Here is a 15,101-nt window from a genome sequence, read left to right on the forward strand (position 1 = left end):
GTTTTTAGCGGTCCATGTCACAATCTGTAAAAACAGAACCCTTATATGGTCACTTTGTCTGTCTGTCCAACTGCTTAGAACCCTTTTTCTCAAGAATGGATGGATATATCAAATTCAAATTTGTCACGTATTAAAGTCTATGGTCTCTTGACAGCGTAAAAATTTCAAACTTCTAAGTCGATGTAAGCAGAAGATATGTTCATTTCTGTCATATATTTTGGATAATGGAAAACTCACCCATGAAAATCTGTAGGGTACTTCCTGTTGACTCTTTTCTGAGCTTATATAACTTTATGGCTTGTAATACACTTTTTTTGTGATCCTGGAAATTAGATAATAATTTGTTAGGCATAAAATAGTTTCACATTTGCACACTGTTCTTACAGGAACATATGAGCGTAGTTGCTTTGGAGCATCAATTGAAGCACTAGTGTATATTACACTTCCAATACGTGAAATACCTGTTGGCAGGCTTGTTGAACTGGTAAGTGTTGACTATTGAATAAGACTATAGTAACAACCTCAGAAACTTAATTTGTAAATAAAGGACTGTTTTTTTCCCTTCCTTCTGTACAGGAAAGCAATAAGGAAGTAACATCAACGCAGGATCCATACCCAATACCAAAGGAAATATGGTTTCTGGTTGACCACCTCTACAGGCATGGACTAAAACAGCCACACTTGTTTGAACAGCCTGGTTTGCATTCAGAAATTTTGCAAATTAGAAACTGGCTTGATAATGGCTCACCTGATCCTCTGCGTATCCTTTGCAGCAAACAACTCTTCTTTTCAGTAGTTCTTTGACTGATGTTTCAGTAAATTCACTTAACAAGAAAACAGTATGTTGACCCATAAAGAGGAGTTGGATGAAGAACAACAGGTACTGCGTTGCTGTACTGTGAAAGTAATTACAAGATTTTTCTTTTGGATATTTATTCACTACTTTTAGGCATTTAATCACATTAAAATATTTTTCATCAATGGAAATCATGTTAAATGATTTGTTTTCACAAGTCCAGGATTCGCAGTGGTGTTGGTTTACATGCTATACTGTTAAATTTGAAGGTATGATGACTATGAAGGGTAGAGAAGAATGGTGTGATCTTGCTCAACTTTTTGCAAATGCTGAATACATGCATTATTATGCCTTGTTGCATTGATGGAACCCTGTTCAATTTCTTTTTATTGGGTTTACTCTGTGCTGCTGTAAATCACAATGCCGTTTCATCTGAAAGTTGTGTTTATTGGCGTACCTGATAACTCAGAATTTCCTTAAAATTCGATTGAACCTAAAATATTATTCAAGAAGGAATGTACAGTTTTCATGTTACTTATTCAGTGTTAAATTTTTTATTAATCTTTCACCACTTCTTAGCTCCACAGTTTTGTCACTTGATAATCTTATAAAGGATCTCCATTTCACTGCCAGCCTTCATTGGTGGTAAAAAGGTGGCACTTCAAAATCTTCACCGCCCCTCCTCCCTTACTGGAGCTGTTTAGTAAATAATGTGTCCAAGAGCATTTTGGTTTAATTGTCACATGTTAGTTAGATTGTCATAATTAAACCATCTTTATTGACCGTATCTTTGCATGATCCCCAGGTTCAAAACGAAAATTCGTCTATTAAAGTACAGTGTAACCCCCACAACCATCATAAATCTTCTCGTAAAAAAATTGTGATTTAACAGTTCTATAAAGATGTAGCAAAACATGTAGGAAATGTTTAATGTTCTCACATTGAATGCACAATTGTATACAGATTTGACGTACTGCAAGCGAGTTTCCACAGCATGTGCAATCAAATGGCTGTTGCAGATGTACGATTTTCCTCCTGTGTACATGGGTAGTTATACATCAGTAAAGATGTATGTTGAAAATGATCGTAGTTCTGCCATTTGTGTAATATATGAACTTACGGCAGTTTTGGTGACTTACACGTATAATTACTACATTGGAGTGAATAGAAGAGGAGATTGAGGGCATAAACTGAACTGACAGCTGTAGAAAATCTAATTCCATATAAATAGTTGTCATTATCTGTTGTTGTATTCTGCACATTGAGTGAAAAGAAATATTTGCACATGTGCTCTGCAGTCTGTGCCCCAATGTATGTATCAGTTTAAGTATCATTTTCCATCCAAGCAGCAGATGGGTTTTCTCCTACACTGTACACTGCTTGAGCCAGTTGCCCCACATCTACAACTATGTAGTTTGTTGTTAAAAAAAGTATATGTAAGTGATAAAAGCCACATACAGCCAAATGCTCAGTTCTGCAAAGGCATTGCTGCAGATGACCTTTCCTAAATGCATGGTAAATGTTTTTTGTGTCTAAATAGCACACCAACTTGGCATATTGGTTTTGTGTGTATATGAAACAGATGTATTATACCACAAAAAATAAAATCATAACTGGTTTTAAATGAAAATGTTATTAAATTGGAATGAAGAAGTTTTTTTATGACATTCTGGCTTGCAGGAATGATGTATATGTTGTTGGTAGGGTTCTTACCAGCACAATTCAAAAATGTTGGTAGGAAGGATCCTACTCAATGACTGCTTTATAGCCTGCGCAATCTAGATCCTTCCTACAAACACAGTTCTTCTGAATTTTGCAGGTGGGAACTTTTCCTTCATCATATTCTTAAACCTCTGGCAGCAACATTCACTATTTCCAGTCTTCCACCTGCCTGTCCCTTCCCTGCTTCCACTCCAGCACTATACATGCCAAAGCAACCACCAGCATTTCCCCTTCTATACTTCTTCCCTGTACTCTCTCCCTTTTCTCCCCCCCCCCCCCCCCCCCCCCCCCCAAGCACCTATCAGCCTTACAATCTTCCTACCACATCCCTGTATGCTCTCTTTCACTCTGACAGGGCAGCACACTTCCTTTCCCCACCTTTACCCTGCTATTCCTCGATCTTCCTGCCCCACACCTCTTCCTTAGCCCCACCACACTCTCTATATTGCTGCTCATGTCAGTCTGTAGTCGGGCCACAGCAACTGTAGACAGAGGTCACATGTGTATGATTTGCACTTGTGTGAATGTTTGTGCACTTACTATTGGCCAAAAGCTTAAATTAGTCCTTTCATTGTGCCTGCCTGTAGCTCAATAGCTCCTTTATTTGGTGAGTAACAGTATATCCATTTCATAATATCGTCATAAATAATTTTTGTGGTCTTAATTAGTAAAGGATTATTTACAAGAATTAAATAAGTTATATATTACGGATTACCTCGAACAAAATGAACTATTGACACAGTCAGCACAGATTCAAAAAAATATTGTTCTTGTGAAACACAGCTAGCTCTTTTTTCGTACGAAATAATGAGTGCTTTCAATAGGGAATCTCTAATTGATTCTGTATTTCTGATTTTCCAGAAGGCTTTTGACACTGTTTCTTACTAGTTATTGTGATCAAAACCAGTTGCATAGTGATTGATAAGAGATTTGTACAGTGCAAAAAGGCAGTTGACTAAATTGATTAACTTTCAGCTATGCTATTAATCACACAAATTTAAAGTCTGTCAGTTCTGCTGGGCATAGATAAAGTTGTGGGGGGAGGTGAACCAAAGACAGTTTTGTTGCAGAGCACTTAAGATGCAACAGGTCATATAAAGAGACTGTGTACACTAATGTTGTCTGTCCTCTTCTGTAGTATTCCTGTGCGATATGGTATCGCACAGATAGGATTGACATAGGACATCAAAAAAGTTCAGAGAAGGCAGCTCATATTGAATTTTTGTGAAATAGTGAGTGTGTCATGCATATTATATGTTAGTTCAAGTGCCAAACATTTAAACAAAAGTGTTTTTCTTTGCAGTGAGATCTTCTCATGAAATTTCAATACAGACTTTCTCCTCTGAATGCGAAAATATTCTGATAGTGCTATCCTACATAGGGAGACATGATCATGTGATAAAATACAATAAATTAGAGCTACAATGAAAAGATGCAAGTGTTCATTTTTCCTGCACATTGGTAGGTACTGGAATGGTGGAGTAATAGTCAATGTGGTTCGATGAATCGTCTGCCTCACACTTAAATGTGAACGGAAGACGAGTCGTGTAGTTGTAGATGAAAATAAGTGAAAGTAAGTAGTGAACTATAGGTGAATAGATTAATAGAGGGAGTCAGTTTACCAAAAATGTGGATGGTATTTACAGTTGACCCTTTGATTGCAGTGGACTGCCACAGCAGTCAGTGTGCACCATGTTCCAACTGCAGTGGAGTGCTACAGCAATTCAGTGTCAACAGGGCCATATTGTGGTCTTATCATTTCGCTGTGGTGGAACACAGTCCATATGGCGCATCATAACTAGCAGACTCTCACCACACACTATCATTTGCTCTAACCTCAATTTGGCGTACACGACTGCATTCCCAGTTAGACATGTGCACTTTTGCTGTTCCTGCTCCAGACTTTGTAGTATACTGTAGATCTAACAGATGGATGACTCTGTTGTTTGTTCATTGTAAGTGCTTCCAACAGAATTTCACCACACTTTATTTGCTATAAAACCAGCGATTTCCATTGATTTTGCATCTTCAATTTTTTTGTTGAAATGATGTGTTAGCATTACAAGCTGCAGTAAATATTGTAAATAAGTGCTTCTAAATTGCCCAATACAAGTCTAAATGTCAGAGTAATAATAACACTGAAAAATAGTAACTGCATTGGAAGTATTAGGCACCCAGCACATGAGCTGTGCCAGTGCAGTGTTCCACCATGGCCACAAAGTTTTACATGTTGCAGTCAAAGGGTTCACTAACTGCACTGCAGTCGGACAAAATCATACTAGAACACACAACAGTGTAAGATTTTTTATTTTTCTCTTATGTTGTGAGGCCAATATAATAGATCTGTAAATTGTAACTTGAATATTTCTAGATAAATTTTATAGCTGCTTTGTAACATGTGATTATTTATACTTTTAACGGGTTCCATGTATTGTATTGCATTTGACTTTTTCACTTAACTGTTAAATAGCTGGCAGTGTTCATTCAGTTGCTGAAGCTTTACTCTTACTTCTGGAATCCACTGCAGAGCCAGTTATACCGTACAATTTACATAATATTTGCCTGAATGCATCCAGCAATTACCTGCAGTGTAAACAGGTAATTACTTCATAAATATTAGTTTTGTATTTATTGACAAAATTAAATAATTTTGTCAATAATTGATACTTTTGTATTTATGTATCACAAATCACTATCAGTCAACAGCAAACACGAGTAAGTTTAGAACTTAACATATTTTGATATTTATGAAAACATGAAATAGGAAGATAAAGATTAAATTCAACAGATATGCAGAAAAATCAAAGGCATTGGCTGTTTCTCCAGATTGTGGGAGACATCTTTTTTGATTTAACACTCAGATTGTCACTTTTTCCTTTTGTATAGAGGGATACCAAGAGATGAGTGCATTTAGAAGATTCAGAAGGATGTAGGTTGCAGTAGTTACTTGGAGGTGAAGTAATTTGTACAGAATAGAGTACCATTGAGAGCTGCACCAAACCAGTTTCTAGACTGAAGACCACAACAACACTATAATAGCAATTAGATTGTAAATTTTGCTGTAAGTACAAGAGGTCCTGTTGGGAATTTTTCCTCTTGTTGTGTAGTAGAGGGGAATTTTAGATTTTGTATTCTGTCAGAGACAGCAAAGAACTTGGATGAGCAGTTGAACAGAATGGACAGTGTCTTCAAAGTAAATAAGATTAAAATCAGCAAAAGCAAAACAAGGATAATGGAATATAGTCTAATTAAATCAGGTGATGCTGAGGGGATTAGATTAGGTAATAAGGCATTTAAAGCAGCAAATGAGTTTCCTATTTGGACAACGACATAACTGACAATGGCTGAACTAGAGAAGATATAAAGTGCAAACTGGCAATGGCAAAAATGCGTTTTAGAAGAAAATAAATTTGTTAACATTGAATATATATTTCAGTGTTAGGAAGTGGAGTGTAGCATTGTATGAGAGTGAAACATGGGTGCTAAACAGTTGAGACAAGAAGGGAATAGAAGCTTTGGAAATGGGGTGCTCCAGAAGAATGCTAAAGATCAGATGGGTAGGTAACACAACTAATGAGAAAGTACTGAATAGAACTGGGGAGGGAAAAAAGAATTGTGGCACAGAATGACTGGTAGAAGGGATCGGTTGACAGGACACATTCTAATACATTAAGGGATCACCACTTTAATATCATTTTAATAGAAAATCATAGACGAGGCCAAGAGATGAATACAGTAAGCAAATTCAGAAGAATATAAGTTGCAGTAGTTACTTGGAGATGAGGTGGCTTGCACAGCATAAATTAGCACAGAAAGCCGCATCAAACCAGTGGTCAGACTGAGGACAACAACAACACAAACAAAAGAAGGCAGAAAAACATAGTTGAAAATTTAATTAAAAAATTTTTGCTCTCTAACAGTAACGAAAATTGCTGGATGTAGTAATATGTAAAATAAGGGAAGGGCAACCATTTACCTATAATGGATCAATGCGTGGAACACAATAACACAGAACAGAAAAAAACATTCACACTAGCTTTCAAGCACTAGCAGTTTTTCCAGCAACAACACGCTTGCACGCACATTACACAGACACCCAGGCGCACACTCCCATGGCTACAGCAAGACTAATTTTCGAAAGCAGGTGCCTGAGCTGATAGAGGTGGAGAGGGAATAGGCAAGAATGCAAGGAGGGGGTAGTGTAAAAGAGCTAGGTCTTTGAACAGGTGACTTCATAGCTGCACAAGAAGTGCAGATGGCACAATAAAAAGTGATGGAGGGAAAAGGGTTTGGGTTGGGGAGAAAAGGGTGGAGGGGGGTGGAGAGAAGGCAGTGCATGATCTGGATGGAAGAGTAGTGGTATGGGCAGAAGAGTGAAGGGGAAAAGGCAAGGTGAGAAAGTGAAACAGATTAGCAAAGGTTTGGGCCAGTGGGATACTGAGTGCGTGCGACATGTTGGAGAGACAATTCCCATTTGCTTGGTTAAGAGAAACCTGTGCTTGGAGGGGGTATCCAAATAGCCTTTGTAGTGAAGCAGCTGCTGAAGTAATTTATTTGTGGTGTGCAACATGTTCAACAACAGGACAGTTCAGATTGCAGTTTGCCACAGTTTGACGGTGGCCAATCGTGAGTAGACATTTGGTTACATGTCATACCCACATAGAATGCTGTACAGTAATTGCAGCAAAGCTGATACAGAACATGGCTGCTTTCAAATGTTACCCTACCTTTTATTGGGCAGGAAGTTTTAATTTTCATTGTTTGCAAAGTGTGAAAACCATATTGGGTGAAAACTTTTACCCTCCACTTGTCACATTCATAGTGTATTACCAATTTTTTTCTGTAATACACAACTAGGACTAAATTGTGCACATAGAGAAGGCAGTGAGCCAAATGAGTTGAGAGACTGCATAAGACCCAGTAACATTATTCTGCCTCTTGTTTGTTTGCAGACTAAAGAAATTTCAATAATAGCACATTCTAATACAGATGATGATTTTTGCTACTGACACTCAAATTTCTACATAAACACACACATTTATATAAGTACACAAGACAGTCACTGGCAGAAGATGACATGCTAATACCATGTAACACACCTCTAGCAGTGATAATGACCTCAGTTTAGTCAGGAGTGACCAAAAATTTTCTCAGGTATGCTGTGTCTGTTAAAGCCATTCACTGGTAATGAGAGCTTGTACATTTACCAAAATAGGCGGGGTGTTAATTGCTTTCTTTCACCCATTGGTCCAAATTGTCCCAGATACTTTCTGTAGGATTAAGGCAGTGTATTAGCAGGCCAGTAGAGGTATAATACAGTGCCTATATTTCTGTCAATCAGGAACAAATGTGTGCAGCCATATGAACACACCTGTCGTCATCTTAAAAGAAGTAAGTGTCCACAGCATGCTCATTATGCCAATTGTGAAGAAAAGGCAACACTTGGTCACTTGATTTCTGTTCACCAGAATCTAAAGGAGTCAGTCAAAGTTAGGATATGGAAAACACCCCTAAAACATCAAAGACCCATCTCCAGCCTCAATTACACTTTCCATACACTAGAGGTTAAACAATTCACTGGGCCTTTGTGCCTTCAGTGTCTTGTATTATTGAAAAGGGGCAATATTTCACCTCATCAGGCTACACTACATGCTTCCAATCCTCTACTGTCCAGTTTGTGTGTCTGGCCTGTTGAACTAGTGCTGCTTTATGTGCCGCATGACCATTGCATTACCTTAACAAAGTTTGCTTTGGATCTGGTTGAGATGGACTAACATTCACTGACAGCAGCAGTTTTTGTCAGGTTAGAAACCAGTTGTCATTGACAAGATGTGACACTCCTCTGGTTCCTGTCAGTTAAAATCTTTTGACAACAACTGTTCATATGCCATGTTATATAGCCTCATGTGATACACTATATCTTGTATGCGAGTTGGAAAATCCACATTGATATACCAAAAAGTGAGCAACTCCATTCATGGTGTGGTCATTGGCACATCCAAAACAATACTTCCTTTCTGTATCGTGTCCATGTTGACCCATCTGACTGTGCTGACTGGAACATACACATTACCTCACTGCTGTGATGTTTATCAGTGGTGGTACCATCATGCTCGTATAAGAGGGTGACTTAATATTTTGTCCAGTAAAATGAAAAATATCCATCATGTCATCCTCATAGAAAGTTAATTTGAAAGAGAACTCGGAGATTTACAGCTTTAATGACACAATAATTATCTTAAAAATACTTCAAAGTAATTTATCTGTATAGCATGATATACTTTGGTTGGCTGTTTGTTGAAGTAGCCTTTTCATTTTAATCCACAGGTGTGGCAAGAGGGCATACCATCAAACAAATGTTTGAAATTATGCATATACAAAAGAACACTTTATAGGTAGTTGTTAAACTAGACTTCCAAGTAACTACCTGTTTGCATGTATGAATCAATTAATTTTTAATTCTGTTTTCTCTTTATACCAACTTGAAATGTCTAACATCATTGTAATATTGATTTTTGAATGAATAATCAATTAACTACTTAATAAGTCACAAAAATATCATCTTTTCTTGTGGTCTGAGCATAATGCAGGATTCATAACATAATTGTTTTTAAATTTAAGTAGTATCTTTTGTTGTAAATTTTCCTATTTTGCTCATTTTGGTTTTCAAATTTAGATTGTCATGCAGCTGCCTGAACATAGGAAGAATGTCTTCCTGTATTTGTGTACCTTTCTACAAGAGGTACTGAGTCACATGAATGATAACGGCCTGGATGCAAAAACAGTAGGTGAGGAACTACTGGTAGTTAAAATGTTTTGTTTGAGGGTTAGTGTGTATGATTAAATGCCACATTTATGAAACACTTGAATAAAAAAAGTTCCATGTTCCTATGGAATACAGTCTAGTGTTACACAGTCCTCCATCCATACATATGTTAAGAGTGTGTGTGTGTGTGTGTGTGTGTGTGTGTGTGTGTGTGTGTGTGTGTGTTTCATATCTCCCCTAAATCATTGGACCGATTCCAATCAGACTTAGTACACACACCTGTTACTGTCAGGCAACAATTGCTGTGGGGCTAAGAACCACCTACCTATTCTAGTTCAGCAGATAAGATGTCATAAAGAGCGAGAGGCATGGAAAAACAGCCGCCTAAGAGGCTCTTATAGTCGAGGTGACGTAAGGAAATTGCTGACATCTGGCAGTGCTTTTTACAGCTTTGAACTCTGAAGTGCAAACAGCTGTAGGTGAAAACTATAGCCATCTGTAGACCTATGAAGAGGCATTGCCATAGAGATGTTTACAAAATTGTGTTGTAGACACGTGAAGCAGCTGCACCCAGTGCACAGGATCATGTTTGTTAATGTGGTTACAGAACTTATTCTTTTGTTCATTATGCATATTTGTTTGTACAACTGTGTCATAATATCAAAGGTCATTATCATGAATATGTGGAAACGAAATTTTTTCTGTGCTTCACTAAAAACACCGTTAATTTTTTGTTTTTGTTTCTGATAGGAAATTGGCATAATGCATACCTGGGCAGTGCCAGATATGTCAGCTAGTTTTAAGAATAAAAGTGATGTCATGTTATTCAAAAGGCAAACTGTGACAAGGTATGAAAGGAGCATTGATGATGGCAGTTGGAGTGATTGTGATGCATATGTCAGTCTAATAGTGACATACCATAAAGTAAATGACTCTCCAGTTAAAGAAAATTTTTGTAAGATGTTAACATAACTTAATAGTCAATTTCTTTTTTAGTGTATAATGTAATAAATGTGTGAAGTTCTTGGTAAATGCATCCTTAAGGGTAGTCTCTCTGCTCAGTTTTATCTTTTGTAAAAATTTGCACTGTAGATTCAACTATCAATCTGTTTTGGCTCTCCTTTTTAACTTCTCTCTTGCTTCTTGTCATAGATGAGAACTTCTCATATGTTTTCGTCAAAGATCTTCCTCTGTAAGGTTAGTCTGATATCATTGATTGCTTTAGGAAATAGCCTGTTTTTCATAGTAGCCCCACTGCACCATTGATTGTTCTAGGAAATAGCCCGTACTTCATAATGTCCCCCCCCCCCCACTTGCGCACACTCTCTCTCTCTCTCTCTCTCTCTCTCTCTCTCTCTCTCTCTCTCGCACGTGTGTGTCTCTCTCTCTCTCTCTCTCTCGCACGTCTCTCTCTCTCTCGCACGTCTCTCTCTCTCTCGCACGTCTCTCTCTCTCTCGCACGTCTCTCTCTCTCTCGCACGTCTCTCTCTCTCTCGCACGTCTCTCTCTCTCTCGCACGTCTCTCTCTCTCTCGCACGTCTCTCTCTCTCTCTCGCACGTCTCTCTCTCTCTCTCGCACGTCTCTCTCTCTCTCTCGCACGTCTCTCTCTCTCTCTCGCACGTCTCTCTCTCTCTCTCTCGCACGTCTCTCTCTCTCTCTCGCACGTCTCTCTCTCTCTCTCGCACGTCTCTCTCTCTCTCTCGCACGTCTCTCTCTCTCTCTCGCACGTCTCTCTCTCTCTCTCGCACGTCTCTCTCTCTCTCTCGCACGTCTCTCTCTCTCTCTCGCACGTCTCTCTCTCTCTCTCTCTCTCGCACGTCTCTCTCTCTCTCTCTCTCTCGCACGTCTCTCTCTCTCTCGCACGTCTCTCTCTCTCTCTCTCTCTCTCTCTATCCCTCACGTCTCTCTCTCTCTCTCTCTCTCTCTCTCTCTCTCTGCTCAGTTTTATCTTTTGTAAAAATTTGCACTGTAGATTCAACTATCAATCTGTTTTGGCTCTCCTTTTTAACTCTCGCGCGTCTCTCTCTGGCGCGCGCGTCTCTCTCTCTCTCTCTCTCTCTCTCTCTCTCTCTCTCTCTCTCTCTCTCTCTCTTTATAATTGAGATCATTGGGTGCAAATGATACTCTGAGATAATTAGGTTGTTGGCACCTTGCACCCAGTGATCTCAATTATTTGTTGCATTTATTACAATCTCTGTCTTTACAGTTTTTACCCTCTGTGGCTACCTCAAGTACCATAGAAGTTATTTCTTGATGCCTTGACATACATCCTGTCATCCTGTCTGTCCCCTTTCAGTGTTTTACACATGTTCCTCTCCTTACCATTTCTGTGCGGAATCTACTCATTTCTCATCAGTACATCTAATTTTTAGTATCCTTCCAAAGCACAAGATCTTGGATGCTCCCCCCCCTCCCCCCAAGAGTCCATGAATCGCTTACTTTCCTCCATTATGCATTACCAGAAATCCCTTCATCAAATAAAGGACAATATTTGATAACAGTAGAATTCTTTTATCCAGGAATGCCCTGTCTCTGGTGGTCTGCTTTTTATGTCCTTCGTGCTTAATTAGTCATGTTATTTTGCTTCAGGATACCACGATTCTGTAACTTAATCTACTTCATGGCCCCCATTTTGATGAGTTTCACTAATCTCGTATATACTGCGACTCATTACTTCCATCCTCCTTACATTTACACTCAATCCCTAATATGTGCTATTCTTTCCATTTGACAGATTCTACAGTTCCTCCTCACTTTCACTGCAGCTAACAATGTGATCGCCGTTTACTGTTGACACCCTCTCACCCTGTTGTTTAATCTCACTTCTGAATCTTTATTTTAAATGTGTTATTGCTTCTTTGATTTACAGACCAAACAGTAGGTGTGAAAGACTGTATTCTTGTTTGATATCCTTTCTAATCTGAACACTTAAGTTTTTAATCTTATATTCTTATTTTTCCCCTCTTGATTCTTTTACGTACAGTACGAAGGGTATTCAACAAGTAATACCACATATTTTTTTCTGAAAGCAGGTTGGTTTTATTCAGGATTCAATACACTATATTATTCCCCACTCTTTTGGCTATGAAACCCTATTTTTCGCAATAATTTCCATTCAGCGTGACAACCTTATACCATTTTACTTGGGAGTGCCTACCATATTTACTCGAATGTAAGCCGCACTTTTTTCCCCGTTTTTGTAATCCAAAAAACCGCCTGCAGCTTAGAATTGAGTGCAAAGTAAGCGGAAGTTCTGAAAAATGTTGGTAGGTGCCGCCACAACTAACTTCTGCCGTCGAATATATGTAGCGCTACACAGGCATGCTTTGCAGGCACAAAGATAAATCCTGGTGCCAAAACCTCTGCGTCAGTAAAATAAATAAATAAATAAAAAAGCTGGAAGACGAGCTTTTTTCTCCGCCCCTAGTTTCGACCACTGCATTTTATACATTATCCAACGAAGTAAATACAAATTCCGTATTGTTCATCTTCAAATGTAGCAGCATTTCAATGTACTATGAAAATCCGACTGGCAAGACTGTTTGGGATGTTTGCCAATATGGCCAACTCTACGTTCAGAATTTTTTCCTACCTGTGACGAGATGGTTGGGAACGTTTATGAATTGTGAATCACATGCAGTATTCTCTACACCATAAGAATAATACGAATATAAACATTTTGCCATGTATTCTTTCGGGTTTGCTGCTATCTCATTTAAATTCTGTCTGCCTAATAAACTACGAAACTAGAGTGAGGCAACAGCGAACTGTGAAGAATATACATATTATGTCATGTTTTTATTCGTATTATTCTTATACCTAATAGTGATACAGTCAGAAATGAAGCACGGCAATTGACTAGATTTTTAAATCTAAGATGACTCTACATTCTGTGCAGAATGTAAAGTACTAAAGAGGCGTCTGCAAAGATTTTCAAACTGAGAAAATTTTTCGGTAAACTCTCGTTCAGAACATCTATCATACGCAGTCTATTATTTGGTTCTTGTTGATCATTATCAAAGAAAGCAGCAGCGTAAGTAACAACAAATAGCAGTCACTTGCCGTTGTCACGCTAATAAGACGATTCCTCTCTTTTTTTCTTTTTTTTGTAATTGTAAGCGGCGGTAGCGTGCACAAAAGCAACCCATGCCGCGAGCGGTGATACGCCGTAAACATTCATTATCAGAATGCGACAAACAATGCATGACAGTACAGTAGTGCATTTTCAGCTTAGGGTGACATAAACACCTATAACAAAGACAACGGCGCTTATCTGATCAAAGAAAAATAAGCAATCAATTCAAACCAGACGAAGCATGTGAAAAAGGAAGGGTATCTGTATAAATACGGATGGAGCGCCTGACGCATAGCAGTGGCTACCTGGTAAAGCTTAACTGCTAAGCTTAAGACTCGAACCAAACTACTGTAGCTGTATCGTCATTCATTCGACCTAAATTGTTTCTCATATTACAATGGACCAACTTTGTTTCGATTTGGAGGTGCGGCCTAAAACTCTTTTCTTCCCTCGAATTTCGAGTCTCAAATTTCAGGTGCGGCTTTGATTCGGGAAAATTTTTTTTCTTGATTTCAAGTCTCATTTTTCAGGTGCAGCTTAGATTCGAGTAAATACGGTATATGCCCGCATGGTACCACTCTACTGGTTGAAGTCAGAGCCAGTGTCTTGCTGCATCATCATCCATGTACTGCTTTCTGTGGAGTGCATCCTTCATTTGGCCAAACAGATAGAAGTGGATGAGGAAGAACAGTTCAGTGAAGTTTTGTGAGCTCTGTTTGGGTGTGCAGACTCATGTGATGCTTTTCATTGTCATTGGTGAAGGAGAAGTTAGTATGCTTTTGTGGCAACAAAGATGCTGAAGTAGTTTCTTCAGTTTCCTGAGGGTAGCACGATACATTTCAGTTGATCGTTGCACTGTGAGGGAGGAAATCAAACAGAATAACTCCGTCAGAGTCCCAGAAGACTGTCGCTTGACTTTACTAACTGAGGGTGCGGCTTTGAACTTTATCTTTGTGAGATTGGTGGTCTGGTTCCAGTTCGAACTGATGATCCCAAGTTTCATTACCTGTGATGGTGATTGACAAAAAATTATCACGATCAGCATCATAACATGCAAAAAATTCTGTACAAATGGTCTTTGGTTCTCTTTGCGGCGATAAACCCGGCGGACACACACCACTGAGTACCCCAACTGGTGGATGAGTGTGTCAGCACTACCAACACAGACATCTAAGAGAGCAGTGAGGCTTTTGATTTTTATTCATTGACCAACTCGAATGAGTGTTCTCATATTCCAATATTGTAGGAGTCTCAGCTGTGGGTGGTCAGCCAGCATGCGGGAAATTGGACAGGTTTGTGTTAGTTTTTTTGTGATGGTTGCAGGTGCTTCACCCAATGACTCACTATGCTTTTGTTCACTGCCAGGTCTCAGTAGACGTTCTGCAAGTGCCTATGAATATCTGTGAAGCCCTGGGCTTCGACCAAAAGAAACTCGATGACAGCTCTCAGCTTGGAACGCACCTCCATTACAAATGTCATTTTGAAGACTATGTATATCACTGTCAACTATCAAAACTTAGTGAAACTGTATGTGCTGAAGCAGGAAAATTCCACGATGTCACACAACAAATTTCGCATTTTTCAACTAAAACTGGCGGGGAAAAAGTGTGTTGCTTTACTTATTGAATGACTCTCATATTTTGTGTTATCCATCTTCACCTACATCTTGTACCAATTTATAATGTGAATGCTTTTTCTAGGTCTATATATCCTAGAAACCTGTCTTGATGTTTCATAAGTG

At 38.8% G+C, this 15,101-nt stretch overlaps 1 protein-coding gene across 2 annotated transcripts in view; it reads left to right on the forward strand.

Moving 5' to 3' along the window:
* LOC126168177 (inositol polyphosphate 5-phosphatase OCRL) overlaps positions 1-15,101 on the forward strand; it is a 90,950-nt gene that overhangs the window by 63,002 nt on the left and 12,847 nt on the right. For both annotated transcript variants that reach the window (XM_049920537.1, XM_049920536.1), the window contains 4 exons: positions 387-484; positions 577-760; positions 4,989-5,116; positions 9,195-9,306. In XM_049920537.1, coding sequence (XP_049776494.1) covers positions 387-484; positions 577-760; positions 4,989-5,116; positions 9,195-9,306 — 522 coding nt within the window. The remainder of the gene's footprint in view (positions 1-386; positions 485-576; positions 761-4,988; positions 5,117-9,194; positions 9,307-15,101) is intronic.

The sequence above is a fragment of the Schistocerca cancellata genome, chromosome 1 (genome assembly GCF_023864275.1).
Source record: "Schistocerca cancellata isolate TAMUIC-IGC-003103 chromosome 1, iqSchCanc2.1, whole genome shotgun sequence".
Taxonomy (NCBI): Eukaryota; Metazoa; Arthropoda; class Insecta; order Orthoptera; family Acrididae; genus Schistocerca; species Schistocerca cancellata.